Source organism: Macrobrachium nipponense, chromosome 24 (genome assembly GCF_015104395.2).
Source record: "Macrobrachium nipponense isolate FS-2020 chromosome 24, ASM1510439v2, whole genome shotgun sequence".
In the NCBI taxonomy this organism is placed as follows: domain Eukaryota; kingdom Metazoa; phylum Arthropoda; class Malacostraca; order Decapoda; family Palaemonidae; genus Macrobrachium; species Macrobrachium nipponense.
In genome coordinates, this window is record NC_061091.1 from 12,703,030 (window position 1) to 12,730,377 (window position 27,348).

Below are 27,348 nucleotides of genomic sequence, written 5' to 3' on the forward strand. Positions count from 1 at the left end.
GTCGTACATCTGGCTGTCAAAAACCATCGCGGAGCAGATGACGGGTTGTGGATTATAATTTTTTTTTTCTTTTGCTAGCACTTTTCATTGATTTAAGTCTATATTAGTATTTTGATCTTTTAATACCTGTATGCCAGAAATAATGTAACCTTTAATGTTTGCATGCTAAGAATGGCAAAATCATCGTTGCCACATTAGTGGAGCTTCACACATACGCCGATGCATTATTATAAACTGTTTCCATGAATTCTAGTTGTCATAGTAATGCAATAATAAAATTGTTTTAATATTCATGTATATATACTTCCAATACATAGGCTAATTTCACCAATTTCCACATTTTGTGTAAGTCTTATAACCAGTTTGGAGGGTGAACACATACCAATTGGCAACAGAGAGAGAGAGATGGAAGGTGAAGGAAGGAAGAAGGACAGGGGTGGCGGTGCAGATGGGGGGAGAGGGTAGGTGGAGCTTTTGTCTATTGGTACAAGGACAAGTGTCGTTATTCTTTACGATTAGTGATTCACGATACCCTTATAAATTACGGCAATGGGTGTATTACACTATAGCAAAATCTCATTCTGATAAGAGTGTTCGTTACAGAAATATTGCCAAAAAACGTGCTTTCACTGTCTCTGAAACCCATAGTAGGTATGCTGCTTAGTTGTCAATCAAGTTTTTTGTAATCAAGTACTTTTTGCAATCTAGCTACTATTATATAGCTAAATTTGTATTTTTCTCAATCAAAACATATGCTCCTCAATACTAACTTAACTCTTTTAACGACTTTCTGGTCATTGCAAATTCGGCCCCATTAATTTCTTATGGTGCAAAAACAGACAAGAGGCCCAGGGAGCAAAAGCGATTGCGTTACACTATGGCGGTAATCCAGCAGTAAAACATCTTCATAGATCCAAAAAGTAAATATAATGGATATATATGTGTATTACGATTATAACAATTACATGCATAGCTGATAACAGTCTGCATGAATAACTGGTAAACTGTTCTGCAAGAAAGTTGAGTATGGCAATTCATTTACAATAGGTACGAAAGTCAAGATGTCATGACGTCATAATACAGAACTTAAAAAATCGTTCTAATTCCAAAAAATATTTACTTAAATTTGAGTCAGAATCAAGTTACTTTTTCAGTAACGAATATTTTCAAATTAATCATCATAAATATGTAAAATATTGATGTTTTACTACTTATTTAAATAATTATCTAGTGCACGCTTCGTCGTCGCCTTCTACCAAAACCGTAGTTTCCTTAAAAACGTCGTGGCAAGGGACCGTTTTCCGATTGTTTTGATGAAAGTGCCCCAGCGTCTATGGGTACAAGTGGTGTGCGGGTTTATCACAGGAATTGGGAAGTTTGTTGACACAAGCGACTCCGTAAACATCGAGATGGCGTCAATCTTCTAAGTTATTTAATCATAAGTAAAAAATTTTGAAAGCGTTTTGGTGAAGTTTGCACTGCGTTGGCCACCCTTTTCATTACCCTCTGTTTAAAGCTTAAAATATGGCCTTAATTTCTAACTTTGAAGAAAATACTTACTTCGAAAGGAGAGTAGAGGTCTTTAGCTCGGTCTCTCACAAACAACAACTCACGACTGATGACCATCTCCGGTGTAAGGACACGGTATGAGTACTTTTTCGGAGGGTGTCCAGCCGTGATCGTTGGTGTGTTGGCCAGTCCATGTGGTGTTTTACCCTAAATTGTAAACTACTCCTTGAGATGTGATCTTAATTTCCAACTTTGGTTCTCCTTTAGATTCTACTCTCCTTTCGAAGTAAGTATTTTCTCCAAAGTTAGAAATTAAGGCCAAATTTTAAGATTTAAACAGAGGGTAGTGAAAAGGGTGTACTACACGGCAGTCCAAATCTCACCAAAACGCGTTCAACATTTTTACTTACAACTCGAAATATTTAGAAGATTGACGCCATCTCGATGTTTACGGACTCGCTTGTGTCAATAACTTCCCATTTCCTGTGATAAATCCACACACCACTTGCACCCACAGATGCTGGGCCACTTTCATCACAACAATCGGAACACGGAAACTTACCAGCTTGTTTGTTAGTAAACAACTGTTTTGGTAGAAGACGACGACGAAGCGTGCACACTTTGATAATTTTGAAAATAAATAGTAAAACATCAATATTTTACATATTTATGATGATTAATTTGAAAATATTCGTTACTGGAAAAGTAACTCTATTCTGACTCAAATTTAAGTAATTATTTTTTGGAATTAGAACGTTCGTTTAAGTCCTGTATTATGACGTCACGACATCTTGGCTTTCGTACCTATTGTAAATAATTGCTTTACTCAACTTTCTTGCAGAACAGTTTACCAGTTATTCATGCAGATTATCAGCTATTCATGTAATTGTTATAATCGTAATGAGCATATATCCTTTAATTATTATTTACTTTTTGGAGGATATGAAGATGTTTTTACTGCCGGATTATTGCCGTAGTGTGACGCAATCGTTTTCGGTCCCTGGGCCTCTGTCTGTTTTCGCACCATAAGAAATTATGGGGCCGAATTTGCAATGACCAGAAAGTCGTTAAAAGAGGAAAGTTAGCATAGAGGGGCATATGTTTTGATTGAGAAAAATACAAATTTATTCAATAGCTAGCTTGTAAAAAATACGATTACAAAAAACTTGATTGACAACTAAGCGGCATACCTACTATGGGTTTCAGAGACAGTGCAAGCACGTTTTTAGGCAATACCTATTTCTGTAACGAACACTCGTATCAGAACAAGATTTTGCAATAATGCATTACACCCAGTGCCGTAATTTACTAGGGTATCGTGAATCACTAATCGTAAAGAATAACGACACTTGTCCTTGTACCAAGAGACAAAAACTCCATTATGCAGAAATGGATACGAACGCGTTAAAAGCTCCACCTACCCTCTTCCCCCCATCCACCGCCACCCTTTCCTTCTTCCTTCCTTCGCCTTCCTCTCTCTCTCTCTCTCTCTCTCTCTCTCTCTCTCTCTCTCTCTCTCTCTCTCTCTCTCTCTCTCTGTTGCCATTCGGTATGTGTTCACCCTCCAAACTGGGTATAAGACTTACACAAAACGTTGAAATTGGTGAAATTAGGCTATGTATTGGAAGTATATATACATAAATATTAAAGAAATTTTATCATTATTGCATTACTATGACAACTAGAATTCATGGAAACAGTTTATAATAATGAATCGGCGTATGTGTGAAGCCTCCATTAATGTGGCAATGATGATTTGGCCATTCTTAGCATGCAAACATTAAAGGTTACATTTATTTCTGGCATTCAGTTATTAAAGAAATTCAAAATACTAATATAGACTTAAATCAATGAAAAGTGCTAGCAAAAACAAAAAAGCAAAAAAAAAAATATATATATAATCCTCTCATCCGTAGTTGTTCCTCTACGGTTTTCGGCAGCCAGATGTACGAAAAGGTTAGAAACATTGGATTGTATCTACTTTAGAAATATCTGTAATTTTACGGGGTAACTTGGTTGCAAAAAAGGGATAATATACATGAATTAAATTAAAATTTTTAAATAACAAAGTAAAGTTGAACTAAATAACGAGTAAAGTAAACAATATAGGGAATAAAACTTTGCAGTTTCGTCATCTGCTGTTCGTAACTGTGTTTGTGGCGCGTGCGCTTAGGAACCAGGACCAGAACTTGTTTAAAGTGCAATGTGAAGTGAATTGAGACCAAAATGTGTATAATAACAATCAAATAGGGTAAAAAGCCGCATGGTACAGGGGTGGACTATGTACGATCAATGTGTACAACCCCAAGAAAAGTACATTATAACGCGTCCTGACATCGGAGATGGGCATCATGTTGGTGAGAAACGGAGCTAAAGACCTCTACTCCGGTGTCAGGACGCGTTATAATGTACTTTTCTTGGGGTTGTACACATTGATCGTACATGGTCCACCCCTGTACCATGCGGTTTTTTACCCTAAGCACTGTGGAGTTTCAGCTGTGATAGCAGTAAGGATAAAAACCACCGATTACAAGGTAAAAATGAATTCAGTTCAAACCATGAACCCGGGATTAAAAAGTTTGCTTAGAGTTGTAATTGTATTCTTGCTTCACCATTTAAATATCGAGTGAATAAGACCTGTCCACCGTGATAAGGATTGGTAGTCGCTGGTGTTTCCCCCTACTTACTGCAAAGGGAGAGTAGAGGTCTCGAGCTCCAGCTCTCATCACCAACAACTCGTGACTGATGCCCATCTCTGGTGTCAGGACAAGTTAAAGTACTTTTTCGAAGGGCGGATCCACACACGGTGAAAACTGGATCAGCCAGTCCAGTCGGTTGTTTCCCTTAATGCAAGATTAGGCTAGCATGCAAACCAAGAAAACGTCGTCTTGAATTCGGATACTAATTTAAGCCATAAGTCTTTGTACCAGTTAGGATAAAGCAGGTTGATCCAGGGTTAATTTTCAGCTAACCTTATTAACCTTCAATAGGTAATTTACCCTAGTTGGCCAAGGCCTAGCCTAGTACTTAAACCACCAAAATTATACCTAGTAAGATTCGAACTGTGGAACTTAGAACTGCTTGATTCACTACTAAAGTAGGTCCTAGAATTATCTTACCAGGCTCATCTCTCTCCAATTTAATTCGTAGGCTTGAAGATGACATGTAACTGGTCACCAGTGGTTTTTTCAAGGGAAACTCGAGTCTCTTAACTACGTCAAACTACGCCAAACAAACAGTACACAGCTTAGTGGACAATTTCCTAGGTTGAATTTAATGTGTTCGTTTCTAAAGGCTTCGTTGTGTATTTTACAAAATGTTAACTTTTATATTTCGCTATAAAAAGGAGCCTGCAAATATTTTAAAAGAATTTAAAAAATTTAAAACTCACTCCCGTGCCAAAATAATATCTTTGTGTTTAAAACGACCATATTACCGCGTTTCTACAAAGCGTTAATAATCCTAAATAGGAATCGGACAGTTTGTTTACTAAACCTTCATAGATATGGTATTGGACAGAGAAGAAGTACGAGACATTATTGTCAGTAATATATTCAATTCGCCTGAATACTGTATATACCTTGCTATTTTATCCATACTTTAAAAATATATCAGTTAAAATATTTGATAATGACATTTAGTTTTATCTATGCTGTTGGCGTTTAGAAATACTTTAGGCATAAAGTGATCAAAGTTTGAAAATGATAACATTATTATTAAATAATAATGTTGTCCGTATGTATGGTAACAGATTTTATTTACTTAATTTAATGTCATATCATCGTATTAAAACTTCCTAAAGTTCCTGCCTTTCATTTTATCAAGCTTTCTGGTTACAGAAGACGGAAGTCCATCAGTATGCACCTCTATTTCTTGAATACCTAATGCCACCATTCCAGGTCACTAAAGTGAGACTCGAGACATTGTAACGCAAATAAAACTCCCACATAAAATATTTTAAGTTCGGTAATGTTTAATGTTCTACCACTTAATCTGTAAATTAATCGTGCGCTATGGCATGCAACATTGCAACTAAAGCCGTATCTTATTGGCGGGAATCTGTGAATCACGCTGTCAGAAGTTTGATCACTAGTCGGAAGACGCGTAGGTAATCCAATCTTGAGAAGTTCGACTTCAATCAGGACCTTGATGGATAACGTAGGTGAATGGAAACTGAGCAAATATGCAAGAGCAGTGGTTAGTGGTCCACATGATGGTAAAGAATGGGAAAGTTTACTTTCCTCCCCAGAAAAACCGTTGGTCGTATCTTTATCTAAGGTAGGCATACTTGTTTAAGAATGTTATGAAATATCATCCATAGGCCTATACTGGCTCAGTCATAGTTGTTCGTTTTCTCTTACGTACCATAATTCTAAAACTAGGGTGGTCCAAGTATTTTAGTCCCTGTACGTTACAGAAGCAGCCTCTAGGGCCTATTATAACTAACATTTTATAAGCGATTTCTGTGAGTGGATGCTAGCCTTCCGATTCTCAGCACGTGGTTTCTAGACCGGTGTCCATCACAGGTACAGTGATGCACAATTCACCTATTTCATAGATGGACACTCGTATTAAACTGTATACCTAAAAATAAACCAAGTTTTTTTCGTGGAATATTCGGGAGAATAAATGGTTGTATGTATTACAGAGCGGTTTGAGACAAGGGAGTAGTAGTCTATTCATCAACTTAATATTTTTATGAACGAATCATATGACAAAAATCGAAAAATGACACCTATATATATTTACTTTGGTTATAAACTTAGGGACTGAAATTCATGAAGTGTAAAAGGTACGCATAGGAGAAAGGGTGGATCAGTGTTTTGAAGGTTAGAATCATCACTGGAAAAATTGTAGGATGGGTTTTTGACAAAAGTATCATCCGTCCGGACGGACCTTTACAGAAGCTAATTGAGTAGATCTATATCACTAATCCGCGGCACCTAGACTATGGCAGTTGCGGTTTTACCTCCTGAACAAGACTTTTAAGTAATATTTATTCGGACGAATGTATTAAGCCCCAGGGGCCAGTGCTAAACACGGCGAAGTACATTGGACGCCCCAATCCCTAGTGGATGTCGTATTCGCGGTTATGTTCCTAGTAGTCCGTGCGGAACCATTCTTTAGAATTACCGCTAATCGAGAGATTAGTGAAATAGAAGGGAAGGAAGTGCACGATAGCTGTGTGTAAGGCCGGGAATTCATCGAAATGAGCTAGTGACGTTGAAAGTATTTGTGTTGGTTGTTCTGTTAATGAAAATATTATTGATTTTGTTGTGTGGGCCTTTGTAGATTACCAACTAATTTTTATATTTCCATTGTAGTTTTTAAAAAAATATTGACTATATTTACTATATGTTTAGAACTTACTAAGATATTCTATGTAAGGGTTCATCTGCTTGCTAGGAATAAGATAATCCATGAACTGTCCTATAAACAGGTAAATAAACCTGACAGTTTCAAATTGCCCTGGGAAAATTTTATTTCAAGTGAACTTCGTTCTGAAATTTATTTCGCAATTGCTCTTCACAATTGACCGTTAATTTTTTCTACCACAGGAAGGAATACTGAAAGTCCAGATGGAAAACGATCTCCTGGAATACTGGAATTTACTCAGAGCAAAAGATATCAGGATGTTTATTCGGGAATCGTGTCTCCTCTTCTTATGCAAGGCCAAGGTAAAGTTGTAATCATTTGATCACTGGAATAGCTGTTTGGATGTGGTTAATATGTGTAGGCTTCAGACACCATATGCAATTTCCCTTTACATGAGAAAATGTAATAAAATATAATTGAGAGGGAAGTGGGGGAAATCCGGCCAGGATAGGACCACAGAATCACAGCATTGAATTTAGTACGTGCAAAAGGTATGAAGAGGGAATAACATCAGTAAGTTTAGGTATGAGTGAAGTGAATTGGAGGATAGAAGAGACATAGCTCCATGATACAAATTAAAGAGATTAGTACAAGTTCGATAATGGTTGTCGTCACTCGTAAGGATTGTTGAGGGTGTAAAACCTTGGTTGGTAAATCGGGCAACTGAGAGCTTGATGAAGAGAAGCATCAACGGTTGACGAGTAAAGTGGTACTACCGTACGTGTGTTAGTGGTTGCCCAGGTGTGTGAGGTATGTTTGACTGCTGGAAATTTTACAAAGGATGGGATAAAGGAATAGGATAATTACTCCTTTGTGTATGGGTAAAGGTGACAGAGGAACATTGCGTTTGACTGAGAAAATTAGGGAGACTACCGGCAGAATGACAGGGAAGACGAGAAAGTTTAGACAAGCAAGACATTGTCAAGATCAAGCGAGTTATAAAATTGTTACGTGATAATTCTGACAGTCAAAGGGAAGAGCCAGTATGTAGCTCATATGGCCCTGGAAAAAAGGAATGATAAGAGGTATTTGGACGATGCTGAGTATGCATGGTATGGAAGAAAAGATGATAACAGAAATTAAATGTATTTATGATGGAAGCAAAGCACGTGTTTCATTATGTAGACAGGGGAGTTACTGGTTTGGTGTGAAGGTGGGTCTGTGACAATTGTATTGTCTACGTAGTACCATAGTCTGAGAGAGAGAGATTACACTGAATGTATTGCAAAATGGCTGATGTTTGCATATTGTACTATATTGATTGTGAGGTTGCTATAAAGTTTTTTCTCGTTTAATATATAAATGCTGATGATACGGCGTGCACATATGTACCCTACACTTCTTTCTTTTCCATAGGGCCTGGTACGTAAATGGCGGATACAGTTCTGCGGTGGTGCCTCAGCCAATGAGCACTGCTCCAGGTGTTACATAGTCATCAACAAGTTCTTATCCGAACCTTTTATCCCTGCTAACCAAGGGATGCCTGACAAGCCTGATTCTTCGACATCTACCAGGCCGCCCATGTCGCAGATGTCTACCACAGCTCCTGTCTCTTGGCCCGCTTCATCATTGGCTGCTGTTGAACCTGCAGACACTCCGACGGTGAGTGACACTGGTCACGTTAATGTTCAAGCTCAGAAGAAATCCGCCAAAACGTCACCCGCCAAGAAGAGACTCAAGTCAGATGACGGGGGCTGTGCCAGAACGCGAGGTGATTCTGAGCAAGGTGAGTCTACTGCAGAACACCCATATAACTTGGTATTGTTTGCAAAGTGAGGATTTGTCGTATCCCGCAGACTTCTGTCAGTTTAACACAGAGTAAGTTTTACATAAATCTCAATTGCACAAAACTTGGAGGGTGAAAAATCACAGGAAACACCAAATTAATTGCCCTAAACCAGTGGTTCCAAAATTGTTCCGGTCATTACCCACTTTTCATACAGGATACTTGTACATGGCCCACTGCCAAGTATAACCCATGTATGTACAAAACCAGTGGTTTTATACACAGATATCCTCAGATTATGGCCCGCAGTTTGGGAACCAGTGAAATTTCCCCTACAAGCTTGCTTTTTAGTTCCCATTTCATGCAGCACCATTTACAACGTAAACCATCTGCGTTAACCGCTATTATTTAAGCATTCCATGAGTATGTACTGTATTGCTCGGTACAGCACGGTATAAGAGAGATCTACCATACAGTATTTTTTAAAAATATTATACTAGATGTACTTACATGAATATATGCCTATACATTCGGGTGCACTGATGGTACTAACACCCTACGGGGCTCCTGGATTGAAAGGTATTGAAGTTAAATGTCATATTCTTGGTAATGAACTGCACTTAGAATATAGTACAAGGGAGACTTATTCACAGCATTTGGTGACATTGTTTAAAGGCTGCACTTTTAGTTTTCTTTACTCGTTAGATGATAGGATCCAAGCCGAATAATACCTTCGCTCAGGGCGGATTCAAGTTTTTCACTGGCTTAGCGTTTTGTGTTTGATTTACCAAGTTGCATCACAGTTCACTTTGCCTAACTATGGCCGTATGATAGAGTTAAATAAGCAATAGCTTTTATCTGCATGTACAATGCTTCACTTGAAACGTTTTGAGGAAACCATGAGTAAGCACAATATACATTATATATGTACGTGTACACGTTGCATATATTTGTGTAGTCTTATTTTTGGATATTCTTGTGCTTATGCTTTTTGTTTACTTAAAACACAGATTTAATACAAATTATTCACACGAATTCCAGGCACCAAGAATGATAGGAATCTGCCAAAGGCTTCAGACCTGATTATCATGCCCGGACTGGAGTGCATGGTGAAGGCAACCATCCAGGATCCTAACTTTCCAGACCTGGTTGAGGCTGTGCATACGATCATTTCAAATATGTGAAGAATGCTCAGTGGTTAAAGCTGTAGCTTAAAATGAGAACCCAGTGTTGTCTTCATTTCATAGAGCATTCTAGATGACTTTATTGGTTTCTGAATCATAACCTTAGTCTTATGTAAGAAGTTACAATTTTTTTCTTTTCTTTTTCTTTACTTTAAGACCTTACGTTTACTGTAAGTTTCTTTTAATGTCAAGGTCTAATATCAATGAAGAAAAATGATGTGGCTAGAGACAAGAAGGATTTGAATGGCTGTTTCATGGTCATAATCCTAATTCTAAGTCTAACTGTTTCCTTATGTGGTGGTATAGAGCCATGCTATAAACATGTGTATGTAAAATATCAACAAAATTATCAGTGGGGATTTTGTATAAAATGCAATAAATGGAAGTTCTGAAGTGTGATTTATCCTTTAAATGTATCACTTCAGATACCATCCTGGTGAGAAAGCATTTACAAGGACTCGATTAAGCAACACGTTTTGAAAAGAAACATTGGATGTGCCGTGGTCCTGCACAAGTCTTCTATTTAATCCTCTTTCAACTTTAATTTCCTGAATGTGAACCTTGTTACCACGAGAAGTATCGAGCCGAGGAACCATGTGATCAGAGCCAACGATGTCGCCAACATCACCCACACATCTACATTGTAGACTTTGTACCTACAACATAAATAGTCTATTGAAGCATCTAGACTATTTCTAAACACACTATATGTGTGTGTGTACCTTACTATTAAGTCACTCCTTTGATAATAAGAGGGGCACACCTCATTATCTTAAGAAATGTAGAAATTTTAAATTATCAATATAAATCATACTTCTAGATATGAAAGAAGCCTATAAATAATTAGGGCCAACGCACCATGGCATCTGGGAAATTGGGCTCCTGAGGTGTGTGGCACCCTTGTGGCGGACGACGTACTCTGTCCAGAACAAGGCCATTTCCTTCGGAGTCAGTGGCTGGTCTCTCATCAGAAGGGATCTCGAATGTACAATTTCATGCATTCTGTCAAGTAGGAAAAGGCAGTGGTGTATTGTCTGCGCTCATTTTTGCTTATTAGTACGATCACTTGAATGCAAGCGCAGACATTTTACCCGCAAGAAAGAATAACTTACGTCTTGTTATTCATGACGGACAGGATCCCTTCCAGGAGTCTTCCGTCAGTGAGATCCTTCCACAGGAGCGTCTTGCCCCACCCTTGGCGTTCCACGTCCCTCATATTGGACTCTTGATCACCTATGACAGGTATACCCAGCAAGGGTCTCCCGTGGTACAGAGATTCCAAAGTGCTCAGTAGACCTCCGTGGGTTATGAAGAGGCGAAGTTTTGGGTGGCCTAGTGAAATTCAGAAGCCAAGTTTGTAAGAAATGGATTTCAAAAGCTCTTCGACAAACTTAAGTTATTTTCTTTAAGTGTAAGATGAGTATTCCTTTTCTCATTTTTAAATTATCTCATTCACTTTTATCTATGTCAAACACTAGAAAAATATTGATGAAATCTCCTTCATCCAAGAGGTGGGTCAAAATCAAGCGGATTCAGTAACAGAAATCAGGATCAGTTGAGAATAGAAAAACAAGAGAATGAAGTGTAATCAAGCGCAAGGCTGGAAAGGAGACTTTAGACATTGCCATATGGTAAATCCAGCATTTCTGCAACGGTCATAATCCCACTAACCAAGAATATCCTGCTGTGGCAACCACTTTGATACTCTCACGTTTCGGGGAATCCCAGGCATAGACGGGTCATCCCATTTCCAGAGCACTCGCTGCTTCAGGGATCCAAAAGCACTGACCAGCATCTGTCTGTGACTGCAAAAGAGGAAGAAAAAAAAGGAGGCTTCTTTACTTGTCTCATTTTCCACCCATCTGAATCTGGGACCTAATCAACGACAGCACTATATAAACATATAAATACAGGCGGTCCCCAGGTTATGTCGGGCTCGGTTTACGTCATTCCGAGGTTTCATCAAAAATTATTTCCCAGGTTACAGTGCATGTTCTGGGTTTACATCGCCAGTCCGACGGAAGACTGGAACTTTAATATGGCTCCAAAATGGGAGAATAGTAAAAATTTGGAGGTTTTTCACACTGTCAAAAATTTAAAAAGTTAATTCTAGAAATTTCAAAATTTCAAGAGACCCAGTTCTCAAGCGTTTGCACAATCCTGCAAACAGTCAGCATGGAACACTCAACAACAGTTGAGAAGTTTCATTCTAGAATTATTCTTTATTATTTGGTGTCATGCTCTGAAAGGCTCTATACCCTAGGCATAAAAGGTGAGATTTCATTTGAAGGATTTGTGGAGCATCAGGAATCAAGTTGTCACACAGAAGTTGCTACAGTGCTGCTCAACATTACTCACTTTAATCACAAAATGTTACATCTTAACATAGCTGTATTCAATTTAAACTCCTTGTTCCTTTAACAGCTCACATTAACATTAATAAAATGTTCAAAATATACCACACGTTGATGGTTCAAACGTCTCGGATATATATTCCTTTCTTAAATTGGCTTTATTTTCAATTTCTCTTATTTTCAACTGGTCTTTGGGGATCTTTTACGATGATTATTCCTCGCTAACATTTATGCCACCTTTAAATACAACTACCACAGCAAATGACACATTCTGCAATGGTTTGAAGACATTCCTGACATCAGGACTATCTCAGACTTTCAACGTAAAGTTGCCAATACTCATTTGCAATGACTTCAATAAATTTCACAAACTAATGATTTCAGGCCCTTTTCATAGCGACGTGCTTTGGAGCACTTACAGATTAGCGGGCCCACTCGACCGCCGACCGAAATCGGCGGAAGAACACTAAAACCAATATGGCGGCGATACCAAAACAACAACAAACAAAGTAGGGAGCTACTACATATCCGCGACGATCGATTTATGTGTGCTGTCAGTAAGGCCGCGGAACTGGCGGAAGGCGCTTCGCGCCTTATCCGCATATTTAAAGATTCTTGGCAGGCACGGCATGTTCTGGCAAGAGGTAATGTTGCGCTGCGCGCGCTAACCACAGGGGTTACAGTAAGGCTACTTACCGTGGCGGATGGATTTGGGTGTCGCGATACCAAAACAACAACAAACAAAGTAGGGAGCAACTGGCCCGGTAAAGTGTAAACAACCCCGTGCTTTTAACATCTTTCCAATGGGGTTTCGCAAATGACGATCGTAGGAAGGACCAGTTGGTTATCATACCGATTTTGTCTGGTTTTCCTTCACACAAATAAAAGGGTTTTCCACTTACCTCTCTGGGAGGTCAGCTGACTTGACGGCCGTCCCAAGGCTGAAGAAAATGAAGCCGTTCTCCCCCGATCCTTCCACCCAGTCGCTGAGATCCTACCGGTTCAGAAATGAGTGTTTTCACCGTATGGAAATGTTTGCATATCGTCATTATTATTATTATTGAACGAGCCCACAAAATAGGCCACTGACGCAAAATTCGAGCTTCCAAAGAATAATATGGTGTTCATTAGGATGAAGCGAGACGAGGTGAAGGAAAATACACAAAGAAAGAGATCCCACTGATTAAAAAAGGAAACGGAAATTAATAAATCAACAGATAAAAATGTATATTAAAATGCAAGGGAGAATAGTATTTATTAACCTGTCGTTCTGTGAATAATAGTTTATAGGCTTCTTTACTCGAGTTCTTTCAACTCCAGTTCATGTCACACTACTGTATCATTTCTACCAATGTTCTCTGACAAAATCGAAGGTTGCACAATGGCAGGTAAATTGTAATGCAAGTATTTTCCCATTTACGCTAATGAATCAACGTCAACCTCAATTTCCAAAGCAGGAGTGACAATTATGAAATGTTCTCTGGAGGTACAATCCCTCAGAAGTCTCAAGAGCGTACGTACGTCATTCCATACTTTTGAATGATTTGATTCACTGCATCACTTCATAAACTCAAGCTCTAGTTCATCTAATTAACTACGCTTTCATTACGACGAGACAGAGGCAGCAAACCTTAGGAAGGGGTTCCGCAGGGCGGCAGTGGATCCCCCCTAAATGGATGACAGCTGGGACGTGGGGACGCGCTGGAGTCTCCAGTTCTCGTACGCTGGAATTAGGAGAGAATCGGGAACGTGACGACCAGAAAAAAAGGAATGTGCAAAATTATTTTTAACAACTCGACACTTTATAAAGTAATCACGGAGTATAATACTTTTGTAGTGTACTAAAGGCGTGAATTATTCTACACGGACAATGTTGTTTATTGTTTTGAACAGTTATTCCTAATAACTATTCTTAAAAACTAAAAATTCTTCCGTGTTGCAAACCATTTACAACTGCACGTTCCACTGTTGAGATCATTCTCCATACTGTGTTTTCTCACTTTCAAACAGTCACTTCGAAGATCCAGCAGGACGTCTACTAACTGTCAGTTTAATATGAAAGATAATAAAGAATTCATACTTAAACTCAAATCAGTGTCTGCCAGGGGCATGACCAGTACCACTACCTGTTCAAAAACGCCAGTGAGACATTCCTCTGAATTTCGGGGAAGGGAGGCATATCCTCAGGACAAAGTCCACTTCTGTGACATTCTTGCTCCATCCTGAAATGGGTAATGAAAGCATTTGAGAGAATAAAATGAAAATAAGAGAAGAATTTGGACGAGGATATATAGCTTTAGCACTGAAAGGGAAGCTGAGAGTAGAAAGGTTTGAAAGGTGTAACAGGAGGAAAACCTCGCAGTTGCTCTGTGAAACAACTGTCAACAGAGGGTAGATAGGAAGATGGAAGAAAGAGAATATGAAAGGAGGTACAGTAAAAGGAAAGAAAGAGGTTGCAGCAGCTAGGGGCCGAAGGAACGCTGCAAAGAACCCTAATTAATGCCTAGAGTGAACAGCATGAGACGCACTGACTGCACTGTCCTCTACTGGTGAAAATATTGGGGTCTTGCATCATTTCCAATTTACACTGTTTTTTTGTTAATTTTCCGAATTAAACTGGTGTCCTGTAAAGGGTAGTTTCAGGGAGAGGGAGGCACCAGAATAGTACGTGATCTTGGTGAATTGTAAAGAAACACAACCACCAGCATGAGAATTACTGTAAGGATGACTATAGCTGGTTCACTAAAGGTAGGTAGATTCGTCGATGAGCCCTACACTTACGAGACGTTTGTTTAGTGGCCGCTGATTGGCTGGTACTGGGAGGTAGTCAGCTCCCAGCCAATCAGCGGCCACCAAACAAACGTCTGGTAGGCATAGGGCTCACCCAAGAATCTACCTTAAATGAACCAGTTATAGCAGCTTCCATGGTAGAGGAGGACAAGGATGTAAGAATGGAGCCCCCTTGGTGCTCTAGAGTCTAGAGAGCAAAACTAGATAGGTGGTGAAAGGGTTAGAGATTAGAAGGCTGAAGAGAAGTCATACAAAGACTGAACATATATGCAATGGGACGGAGGATGACCAGCGAGCCGCAATCAAGCTGGGAGAAGGGAACATCAGGAGGGAATTTAGGTTTGAGTATCTGGGCTGGATAATTGATGCAAAGGGTGATATGGATAAATGATTAACCACAAAATTCTAGCCGGATGGAATCATTTGATGTTGAATTAGGCGTACTCTGCGAAAAGAGTCCCTAAAGCGAAGTCAAGGTACGTTCCCTAAAGCGAAGTCAAGGTACGTAAGTGGTGGTAAGACCTACTTTGTGATATGGGCTAGAACGGCACCACTACGAAAACTACATAAGGCAGTGGTAGAGCACCACTACAGAAAACTACATAAGGCAGTGGTAAGACCTACTTTGTGATATGGGGTAGAACGGCACACCACTACAGAAAACTACAGAAGGTGGTGGTAAGACCTGCTTTGTTATATGGACTAGAACAGCACACCACTACTGAAAACTACAGAAGGTGGTGGTAAGACCTGCTTCGTTATATGGACTAGAACAGCACTACTACAGAAAACTATAAAGTGTGGTGGTAAGGCCTACTTTGTTATATGGGCTAGAACGGCACACCATTACAGAAAACTACAGAAGGTAGTGGTAAGATCTACTTTTTTTATAAGGGCTAGAACGGCACACCACTACAGAAAACTACAGAAGGCGGTGGTAAGATCTATTTTTTTTTATATATATGGGCTAGAACGGCACCACTACAGAAAACATAACACAATAAGTCAGATGTGGCAGAAATGAGGGTGCTCAGATGGATGAGTGGGTTGGCAAGTGGCAAGGAGAGATAAGATAAGAGATGAAGGCATCAGGGGATAAACAGAAGTCACTGGAGCGTCAAGGAACACCCAAAGGTCAAAGGCGAGATATTTTGAGATCCCGATAAAGAGGGGAGATAACGATGGACATGTTGCGGGAAAGATCACGGACATGGAAGTGATAGGGACACAAAGATGAGGAAGATTTAAGAGAAGATAAGAGACTGCATTCGAGAAGACAACGAGAGGGACAAAGGAAGGGAGGTCTCACGATAGAAACACCTGGGCAAAAGCTCATTTTAAAAGCAGTGACTCCAACAAAGGATTGAGCTGAGATGAAGAACTTATGAATAACGTTAAAACTTATGTCAAATTTTCATATTTACAGATTAAAGTCTCATAACATAAACAAACAATGAATACTGTCATCAAGAAGTTTGAAAGTATTGGGCCCGTCTCTGAATACCCTCGGCGACGTTCAGACCCAGCAGAAAAGTTTGCCCAAAACTAGAAAAGTCCTATTTATGTGCAAGTTTTGTCATAAAGGTCTAATTAAGGCTGCCCAGGCGATGAAAGGTGTTCATACTTCTCTCCAGATTTAGATCCTAAAATAGTCACTGAATAAGTATAAGGACAATAAGCTGCTATGCCACTTACTTGTCACTGAGTAAATAATTCCCTAGTGAGGGAAGGCAAACTTCTGCCATCACATTCTTGGCCCTCTGCCAGAAAGTCAGCGGGTGAGTGTGGTCGAAAATCTGGACGGTCGCAAATGAGGGGAAGCTTGGATTCCCGACAGGCTCAGCCAAGGCGGGCGTCATACTGACGGGGTTAACGTAGATGAAAGGAACCTGTAATGGTAACGTTCACCACTCAGCGACTGAACTACAAATAGAAATATAGGCCAAGCACTGGGACCTATGAGGTCATTCAGCCCTGATATGGAAATTGACAGGAAAAGGTTTGAAAGGTGTAGAAGGAGGAAAACTTCCAATCAAGTGTTACGAGAGTGTGGAAAGTAAGGTGGAAGAAAGAGAATATGAAAGGAGGTACAGTAAAAGGAACGAAAGGGGCTGCAGCAAGGGGCCGAAGTCACTCTGCAAGGAACTTCGAGTAGTGCGTACAGTGCACCACATGAGGTGCACTGACGGCACTACCTCTCCCTGCAAGCCCTTTAAGAAAAATATTAGTAAAATATATCACGACAAGCAAATAATAAAAAATATCTGATAACAAAATAAACATGATGGGAGTCTAGCATGGTAAAATACCAGTTGACAAGAGAAAAGCATGTTTTTTTTTTACCTCAAAATCTAACAGCTCGAAAAGGCAGATGATGAAAAATAATCGAATATGAATTAAATACCTTAAAAAATAAAAATCGGGGAAGCACTTGTCTTTATAACTTGAACTGTGATCCGAATAAGATCTTACTATGAAACCGGTTATTACTGTAAGTGCAGACAAACTCATACTTTGGTGAACACCTTTTTTAAAGTTTGTACTAAATTAATATTATTAACTAGTTCTGTTTTTTTTTCGTAAGATGTGGCGAAATCTATGTCCATGCTTCGAATGTTTTTTATTATTATTATTAAATTACAATGGCCCTCATCACTGACAAGAAAAACAGCTTTACCATTATTTCCACCATATATATATATATATGTATATATATATATATATCTATATATATATATATATATATATATATACAGACATACATACATATCTATCTCTATCTATCTATATATATATATAAATAAATATATATAGTACATAAGTCATATCACATTACCGTGATTCATATACATATACCGAGCTACAAATGTCCTTTAATATCTAATTCGCTCTAACTCAGAATTAATATATTTTCATATATGTTTAACCGAAGGGGAATTTTTTAGGCGATAAGTGATTTGCCGGCTGACGGGCGAGAACCCTAAAAAAAAATTCCCCTTCGGTTAAACATATATGAAAATATATTAATTCCGAGGTAGAGTGAATTAGATATTAAAGGACATATGTAGCTTGATATATAAATATATATATATATATATATATATATATGGATTATATATATATATATTACATTTTAGAGCACAGCTGTGAAAACGTGAGGGGAAAAAGGAAAAATTGGAGCGCTTATGTCTTACCTGGGGTTATGAGAGTTTTATGCTTGGAAGGTTACCAGGGAAAACTCAGCTGACAATCTAAATTTAGTTTATTTACAAAGAAATTCCAGATGAGATTTTTGAGCACTTTGAGAAAGTGGCTTCAGGTATGGGATGGCCAGAAGATAAGTGGTCAGTTTTGCTACAAAGTGTCTTAATTGGTAAAGGGAGAAGTGCTTATCTAGCCTTAACAGTTGATCAGTGTAAAGACTACAAGGTACTTAAACACAGTGTGCTACAAGTTTACCAGATGACCCCAGAGTACTACAATGAAAGATTCAGAAATTTAAGAAAAGATGAGAAGGGAACATTCTTAGATTATGCATACAGTGAGGTGTTTTAAACGTTGGTTAGAAGCTGCTAAAGTTAAAACTTTTGATGAGTTAGAAGAATTACTTGTTCTTGAACAGTATCTTAGGGGAATTCCTGAACATATAAGAGCCTATTTAAGAGAGAGAGAGAGATGTTAAGAAACTTGACAAAGCCGCTACACTGAGTGAAGATTACAATATAATCAGTAGCATACGCAATTACAATCTCAAGTACTGGAATCAACAACGCCCAGGTTTTAAGTCTCATCCAAATATCAGGAACAAATTTAATGGGAAACCTACAAGTGATACTACCAAGAATACACAAGGTAATACACCTCAGCAAGCTAATGTGAAATCCTCATCTAATTTTTCAAGACTCACAGAAACCTAATGTTGTCTGTTTCAAGTGTGGAAGAGCAGGACACTTCAGTCAAGAGGGTTAAGGCGGCCATACACGTATGCGACTGGCACGCTGATTTCATAGCGACTGGCACGAACCGGTCAGTCTTTATCATGTATGGGGGCTATTGATGCCAGTCCTGTCCCGTCGCGCTGCAGGTGTTGGGAAGGACTGAGGCAAAGCTTCAACATGTACAATACTTGTATAAGTGAGTACTCCGACTTGATCGACCTATTTCTTCATGGGAGTCGGGGCAGTATTGCTGTTGTAATAGGATGTCGTAGTCATTCATGTATTTATCTCACGATTTCATTAGTGACTTTTTGGACCTGTACAGAGCACTTCCGTGCTTGTGGAAAATGCGAAGTCCGGATTATTCCAATTAAATAAAAAGGCAAGCAGCTTATGAGCAATTACTGGAATTGTGTAAAAAAAATAAATAAAGATGCAAACAGCTTTCGTAAAAGCCAAAATTGCCAGCCTTTCATGATATCTTTTGACTAGTATAAATTATTTTTACAATTAATTTGTAAATATTTTAAAGGATAAACGTGGCGATAAAAACATTAACAATCTTAAACGACTGTGAATTTCATAGTAAAACATTTGAGAGGAAATATGTCCATAGTGATCCAATTCACACATTTCATCGATATTCAAATTCATTCATCTCTAGAGTCAACATAGATTTCTGTTATACGAAGTAATGTACGTTTAAGAATGATACATTCCATATCAACGAGAGAGAGAGAGAGAGAGAGAGAGAGAGGAGAGAGAGAAATTTTCTGAAATGCAGGTAAACATTTGAGTAGGTTAAATAAAATGAAAAAGCTGAAAAGCATATTGTATATTCAGAGGTCCTCCTAAACTATATGAATGGATTCCGTTACCTGATTACTGTACCTGAAGCAGCAATCAAAATTAGGAACACCCCAGTCATCATCAGTCATTCTTAAATAATTTCTATAATCTTCCGGGTTATTTTCCTTTTATTCTTTCATTTAAGTCATATGGTAAAACCTCTCTTTATTAGCCATGGTTTCACCCATACTTTACGATTTTTCTTGCATATTTCATGCTTATATTCATCTTGCAGGAGTGCTATTATCATTATTGCACTTATCTTCCTTTTACACGGTGCCATGATTTAAAAACACTCACTATATCAGGGCACTGCAGGACTGAAAGGAACACGGCCACTGCATATTAACTGTGCCCTCTCAAAATATGCCTAGAGAAAGTCCTCTGCGTGTATGGGCAATACTCAAGCGGACTGGAGCGTGTGCTAATCCCGGCAGGACAAACCCCATGTCAGTCGCGTATGTGTATGGCCGCCTTTACCGGAATCAACAGCTGTCAAAACCATTTGGTCAAGTAGTGAAAGGTGACCAGGTGAAACAAACTACGAAGAGCAGTGTGGGAAAGAATCAGACTCCAGAGAAGGCTGAAACTAAACAAGCTGAATGTTTAGCAACCAGTGGAAATGTAACCTCAAGCAGTAAGTGGCTTAGCAGTATGGAGGCTTTTAAGCCATATATCTATGAGGGTATGCTGTCAACTCAAGGAGGGAGTGTGCAGGTACCAGTCAAGATATTACATGATACAGGGAGTAACCATAGTGTGGTAACATGTGGTTCTCACCCTCAGTTGGAGAAGAGTCTCACAGGAGATTCAGTTATTTTGAAGGGTATAGGAGGAGAGGAAGTAACTCCTGTATGTCGCTTATACCTGTCATGTGAATTGGTGACAGGGAATGTTGATTTTGCTGTAAAGGACTCACTGGCTGTGGAAGGTGTACATGTTCTGTTGGGGAATGAAGTTGGTGGTGTGCCATTTATTCCTTGTCCTGTAGTAACAGACAAACCATTGAGGATTAGTTCTACAGTAGAGTTGGAGAAGAATAACCCCCACCTGTTTCCTAGTTGTGTAACTACCAGAAGTGTGAAGAGGACTACGACTGCAAGTGAAGAAACTGGGAATTTACACACCCAAGAAGGATCAAATGAAGGATCTTTGTACTTAGAAGAATTGTTCCAGGGAAGTGATGTTTCCCCTTGTGCTGACCTAGAAGAGATTTCCTATGAATACGACGACGACGATGAAGAAGAAGAACCTGTTGTTCCTAAAGAGACTCTGAGTAATCAAAGTGTTCCTGAAGACAGTAGTGAAACTACAGTAGCTGAGTTAGCAGATATTGAGAATTCAACCCTTGAAGTTGGTCAAGTGACAAGAGAGAAGCTAATGGACTTGCAGAAGAAAGATGCATCGTTAGCCGATTTGTTCTTCAGAGTTGTTGATCGAGAAGCAATGCAACAAACTCCTACCTGTTATCATCTGAAGGAAGGTTTGCTGACGAGGAAGTATAGACCTACAGATATACCAGGAGATGCTGTATGGGGCGAATATCATCAAATTTTGATTCCATATCCGTTGAGGAAGCAAGTGGTAGCAGTAGCTCATGAGTCTGGACATATGGGAATCAGGAAGACTGTGGAGAAGATCGTGAAATATTTTTTCTGACCTGGACTTCACAAAGATGTTAGCTGGTTCTGTCGTAAGTGTCATACCTGCCAGATAGCTGGAAAACCGAATGCAACCATCAAGAAAGCCCCCCTATAACCTAAAGAAGTTAGAGAACCCTTTAGCAAAGTGATTATAGATATGGTTGGCCCGCTGCTAAAGACCAAGAAGGGAAATGAGTATTTGTTAAAATTAATGTGTCCTGTGACAAGATATCCAGAGGCAATCCCTGTTAGAAGCATATCTGCCAAGATAGTTGCTGAAAAACTTGGGGGAGCTTTTCTCAAAGTTTGGTATACCCGAAATAGTACAAAGTGATAGAGGAACAAACCTTACTTCAAAGTTATTCCAGGATGTGATGAATTTTTTAGGAGTGAAGCAACAGTTATCCACTGCTTATCCTCCAGAGACTCAAGGTGCCTTGGAAAGGTTCCACCAGACATTGAAAAGTATGCTGATAAAGTATTGTTCTGAGTCAGAAAGAGAATGGGATGTGGGTTTACCATTAATCTTGTTTGAAGTTAGGAGTGCTTATCAAGAAAGTATGGGATGTTCACCAAATGAAATGATTTTTGGTAGAGAAGTGAGAGGACTGTTGAAGATTCTTGCAGAAAATTGGGAATAAACTCAAGAGGAAATCCAAGGAGAGTATGTGAAGAACTAGAGGAAAAGGTTGAAAGAGATTAGAAAATTCTCTTTAGAAAATTTGATAGTGAGTCAAGAGAAAATGAAAAAGAGATATGATGCTAAGACTAAGTTAACAAGTTTTAGTGTTGGAAAACAAGTGTTAGTGTTCTTACCCGTAAAGAGATTTCCCCTCACGAATAAATTTCAAGGTCCTTACAAGATAATTGAGAAGTTGAGTGATAGAACTTATGTGATTGAAACACCAGAAGGAAGAAGACGACAAAGGAAGATACATGTGAATCTCTTGAAACCTTATTTCTCAGAAACTAAAACTGAAACTGTGTCAAACACACAAACAACTTCATCTACAAAAGACGATGATGGCTACGAATTGGGAGCTGAAAGCAAGATGAATAATTCCTCAATTTTGGAAAATTTGGAGGATAAATTGAAACATCTGAGTACTGAACAAGGTGAAGACTTAAGTGAAGTAATTAGAAGTTTCCCAGAAATTTTTGCAGATGTACCTATAGTCGTACTGATCTGACCAAGCATGAGATCAAGATTCAAGAAGATGGAAAACCATTCAAGCAAAGAGCCTATTGCTTATCACCGTATCATCAAGATGTTTTGAAGAAAGAAGTTTAGTATTTACTGCAACATGGATTAGCAGAACCCAGTTCAAGTCACTTCAGTTCTCCATGTGTATTAGTGAAGAAACTAGATGGTTCATTTAGAATGTGTACTGATTATAGGAAACTGAATTCCGTCAGTGTGGCTGACAATTATCCTTTGCCTCTTATAGATCAGTTACTTGATAATACTGGGCAAGCCAAGTTTGTTTCCAAGAAAGACTTGTTGAAAGGATATTATCAAATTCCCTTAGATGAGAATGCAAAGTTGGTGTCAGCTTTTATTACTCCTTTTGGACTGTATCAGTACATATACTGTTCTGCCATTTGGTCTGATGAATGCACCTGCAACATTTCAACAAGTGATGGATCAACTGCTAGGATCGATAGAAGGAGTAGGTGTATACCTGGATGACATAGTGATTTACTCTACAACATGGGAAGAACAACTGAAAATTCTGAGGAAAGTTTCCAAGAAACTTCAAGAAGCAGGACTAACAGTCAACCTAGAGAAGAGTGAGTTTGGAAAGGCAACTGTGCAGTATCTTGGGTTTGAAGTTGGGGAAAGGCCTTCTTGCTCCAGTAAATGCTAATGTAGAAGGTATCTGTAAGGCTACCCCACCTACTACCAGGAAACAGGTACAGAGATTTTTAGGCATGGCTGGATTCTATCATCGCTTCTGCCCAAATTTCTCAGCCGTAGTAGCTCCATTGACAGACTTAACTAGTCCCAAAGCTAAGTTTTTTGGACTCCAGGGTGTCAAGAATCCTTTGAGAAGGTAAAAGCCATTTTAACCTCAAGACCAGTACTTCAAGCTCCAGACTTCAACAAGAAATTTGTGATACAAATCGATGCTTCTGATTGTGGCATTGGAGCTGTTCTACTTCAAGAAGATGAGAATAACATCTACCATCCTGTGCTTCATGTCTTCAAAACTGAAAAAACATCAGAAAGTATACTCGACAATCGAGAGGGAAACTTTAGCCTTAATCACAGCATTGAAAAAGTTTGAAGCGTATGTGAACAGACCTAGGAATGAAGAAATTTTAGTGTTGTCTGATCACAATCCACTATCATTTATCCAGCGTATGAAAAATCATAATCAAAGACTGACCAGGTGGTCTTTGAGCTTGCAACAGTATAACTTAAGAGTGCAGTACATTAGTGGCAAAAACAATGTAGTTGCTGATCATTTATCCCGTTGCGAATCTTTAGATTCAACACTGTGATAACCAATCCTGGGGGGAGGTATATTATATGTTGCTATTTTCAAAACACATATATCTTCTCCTAGACTGTATGAAATGTTATATATAGAGTTTTGCAATATTTTTCAGATTCCTTAGCTAGCTTAGAGTTATAGGATGTCTTAAAATGTATGTTCAGATTTCATATAACATAAAGTAAAAGTTAATATAACATAGAATGTAAATAGAGAGAGATTAACTTTGTCCGTTCCAAAATAGAAATTGTTTTCGTAACTTTTCACTGCCTTGAGATTAAGAGAGCTTGCGGTCTCATGTTGTTTTCATAGCATGTCAATCATACTTGCTCGAGGAGTCTGTTTCGTCGAGTACGTGTCTTTGTTAAGCATACTGGTTTCATACGTGTAATTCTTTGTCGATAGCCACATGCAGATTTCACGATTTTTCTATAAAGTTTCTTCATATTAGAAGCTTCTTGAAAGATTGCATCATCTTTCGCATGCCCAAAACGTTTTGTGTGATATCCACCGTCCATTTTCCGTACGGAAGAGAGTTTCATTCAGACTTAAATCCTTATAAAGTTTAGATCTCTCTCTCTCTCTCTCTCTCTCCTACGCCATACTTGATATGAAAGTAACGTAAAGATTTATACTTAGACATTGGTCACTCGTGAATTTTAGATTTCGGATTTCTTAAGAGTTATTTAGTCTTATTTTTTACGTAGTCTGAACAAACATTGTACAAGTGTGTAACGTCGCCTTTTTGAAATATTGTGAATTTAATTGGTGACATTTTTTTAACACTGCAGCAGAAAGAAACGATTGGTACCAAGATAAAGTGTGTTATATTTTTATTAGTTGCAACTAATAGTTACAATGGTTTGAGTGAAACAATTTAAATTTTTACACATTGCAAATTTTTATGTTTTTTGTTTGTTTCATTTGAAGTTATTTTTGTGTGCATTTATTCATTTTTTCTTATTGAAGTGTGTTTTTACTTTATATTCTGTGTGATTGGTGCTTTTTACAATTTTGGTATTTTACACCTTTTTCTGTGTTTTCATTTGCATTCACAATTTAGTTAACTTTGTTGTTTTCATTAATTTATCATTGCACATTTACTTGAATTTAACACTTGTGAATTAATTTGCCTTTACTTAGAATTCTTTTCAAGTTTCATAGTTGTTTAGCACTTGTGAATTAATTTCCAAATTTTAATTATTGCCTAACTCTTTTGAATTTCGATTGAATTTATCTTCTTGAATTTTGTGATAGATTAATTTTGATATAAGTTTACTTAATTAATTCAAAAATTAATTAAACTTTGTTTTGTTTTCAAGTAACAGTAATTTTCCCTGATATTGTGAATTTCACTTATAAATTTTGAGTTCGATAATAAATTTTTGTATTTAAAATTTTCATGTGTTTTGTTTATATATATATATATATATATATATATATATATATATATTATATATATATCTATCTATGTATATATATATATATATATATTATATATATATATATATATATATAATATATATATATATATTATATATATATATATATATACAACAAGGAGCTGAAGAGAGTCATGTACCAGTAATTGTCCATTTATTAAACAAGCTGACGTTTCGAGGACACAGCCTCATTTTCAAAGCTGAAAAACGTAATTATAATATATAAAAGACTTAAGAATTAAGAAATTTACAATTTAAAAAATATTTACACTTTAAACAAATAAAAAAATAAAAAATAAAAAAAAAATAAAAACTAAAATGCAACAGACAGAATGAAAGATATAAACCGCTACCTTTCAGGACGGGAACCAAGGACCTAATGACATAAAAAAGAGAGACAGGGGCACACTCAAGACAGGTATTGTGTTGTGGAGGTAGTTTGATTGTTTAAAGGAGGAACAAGCTTCTTAATATATAACGATTCGGCTATTGCTAATTGATGAGGTGAGGTGGCTCTGGAGAGAATTTTAAAATGTTTATATTCAATATCTTGTTTACATTTTTTGGCATGATCGCGTATATTAGAAAATTCAGGATTAGTTAATTTATTGCCTGTTCTGTAACTAACTCCCCGATGACAATCAATTCTAACTTTTTAGTAGCGACGAGAAGCCCCCCACATATTTCCCCACCTTACATTTGGGGCAAGTATACTAAATAAACGACATTGGAAGTCATCAAGGAGCTTAGTCTGTCTTTATGTTTAAAAAGCGAAGCAATGGTTAACGGGTTCTACTGTTAACCATTGCTTCGCTTTTTAAACATAAAGACAGACTAAGCTCCTTGATGACTTCCAATGTCGTTTATTTATATACTTGCCCCAAATGTAAGGTGGGGAAATATGTGGGGGCTTCTCGTCGCCTACTAAAAGTTAGAATTGATTGTCATCGGGGAGTTAATACAGAACAGGCAATAAATTAACTAATCCTGAATTTCTCAAATAATATGCGATCATGCCAAAAAATGTAAACAAGATATTGAATATAAACATTTTAAAATTCTCTCCAGAGCCACCTCACCTCATCAATTAGCAATAGCCGAATCGTTATATATTAAGAAGCTTGTTTCCTCCTTTAAACAATCAAACTACCTCCACAACACAATACCTGTCTTGAGTGTGCCCCTGTCTCTCTTTTTTATGTCATTAGGTCCTTGGTTCCCGTCCTGAAAGGTAGCGGTTTATATCTTTCATTCTGTCTGTTGCATTTTAGTTTTTATTTTTTTTTTTTTTTAAATTTTTTAATTTTTGTTTAAAGTGTAAATATTTTTTAAATTGTAAATTTCTTAATTCTTAAGTCTTTTATATATTATAATTACGTTTTTCAGCTTTGGAAATGAGGCTGTGTCCTCGAAACGTCAGCTTGTTTAATAAATGGACAATTACTGGTACATGACGTCTCCTTCAGCTCCTTGTTGTATGTTGGTTGATAGCAACGCTTCCCATATCCATATATATATATATATATATATATATATATATATATATATATATATATATATATATATATAGTATGTGTGTGTATACAGAAAACGAGGGGACAATGAAATCATACCATATAAAAAACAATAGACGCAGGCAGAAACACGTATGCTTACCTTTAGTTGGAAGACGATTGAGAGGTAGCAATCGTTGAATGGCGACAACAAGACGACATCAAATTCGTCTCGTAACAATCCCTGTACTTGGTTATTCCCCAGGGATTCTATGCACAAAGGTACAAACTCTACTAACTGAGCTACAAGCCTGATCGTCGACGTGTTGAATCGGTTCTGGTTAAGTCGATTGGCGTCTCCTTCGGGAACCCATATTTCAGTGATGTTCGGATTCTTCCGCGATTCTTCTTGCGTGTATGCAGTCACGAAAGTCACCTGCGCGAAGGGATTAAGACTTCTGGTTTACTTGGAAACTGTTAATTAAGTCTAGAGTTCTGCAAAGGAAGTTCTCCGATACATCGTGTAAGCACTTGGAAAGAATCCGC

The 27,348-nt window shown here is 37.9% G+C and overlaps 2 protein-coding genes and 1 long non-coding RNA gene across 5 annotated transcripts in view; 2 read left to right on the forward strand and 1 right to left on the reverse strand.

Moving 5' to 3' along the window:
• LOC135205454 (uncharacterized) overlaps positions 1–27,348 on the forward strand; it is a 66,065-nt gene that overhangs the window by 37,846 nt on the left and 871 nt on the right. The window lies entirely within an intron of this gene.
• LOC135205451 (uncharacterized) lies at positions 5,005–10,188 on the forward strand. 3 transcript variants are annotated; one of them, XM_064236054.1, is made up of 4 exons: positions 5,005–5,035; positions 7,068–7,187; positions 8,242–8,611; positions 9,653–10,188. In XM_064236054.1, exons 1-4 carry the CDS (start codon positions 5,015–5,017, stop codon positions 9,793–9,795), a joined length of 654 nt encoding a protein of 217 aa, XP_064092124.1. In that variant the 5' UTR covers positions 5,005–5,014; the 3' UTR covers positions 9,796–10,188. The 3 variants fall into 3 exon arrangements, with proteins under 3 accessions (XP_064092124.1, XP_064092125.1, XP_064092123.1); XM_064236053.1 differs by lacking the exon at positions 5,005–5,035 and adding an exon at positions 5,559–5,787; XM_064236055.1 differs by lacking the exons at positions 5,005–5,035; positions 7,068–7,187 and adding an exon at positions 5,550–5,787.
• LOC135205450 (UDP-glycosyltransferase UGT5-like) lies at positions 10,178–27,238 on the reverse strand (the record flags this gene model as incomplete). Its single annotated transcript, XM_064236051.1, is given in 9 exon segments — positions 10,178–10,451; positions 10,654–10,797; positions 10,908–11,127; positions 11,467–11,600; positions 13,052–13,143; positions 13,780–13,873; positions 14,276–14,371; positions 16,635–16,828; positions 26,966–27,238. Coding segments are annotated over 9 exon segments (1,380 nt in total), but the record flags the coding sequence as incomplete, so codon positions are not given.

Bases quoted from the DNA above. Each gene is read 5' to 3' on its own strand.
- LOC135205451 (XM_064236053.1), top strand. From the start codon at position 5,659: ATGGATAACGTAGGTGAATGGAAACTGAGCAAATATGCAAGAGCAGTG. The intron at 5,788-7,067 runs GTAGGCATACTT...TTTCTACCACAG, and splicing joins TGGTCGTATCTTTATCTAAG to GAAGGAATACTGAAAGTCCA. The intron at 8,612-9,652 runs GTGAGTCTACTG...CACGAATTCCAG, and splicing joins GCGAGGTGATTCTGAGCAAG to GCACCAAGAATGATAGGAAT.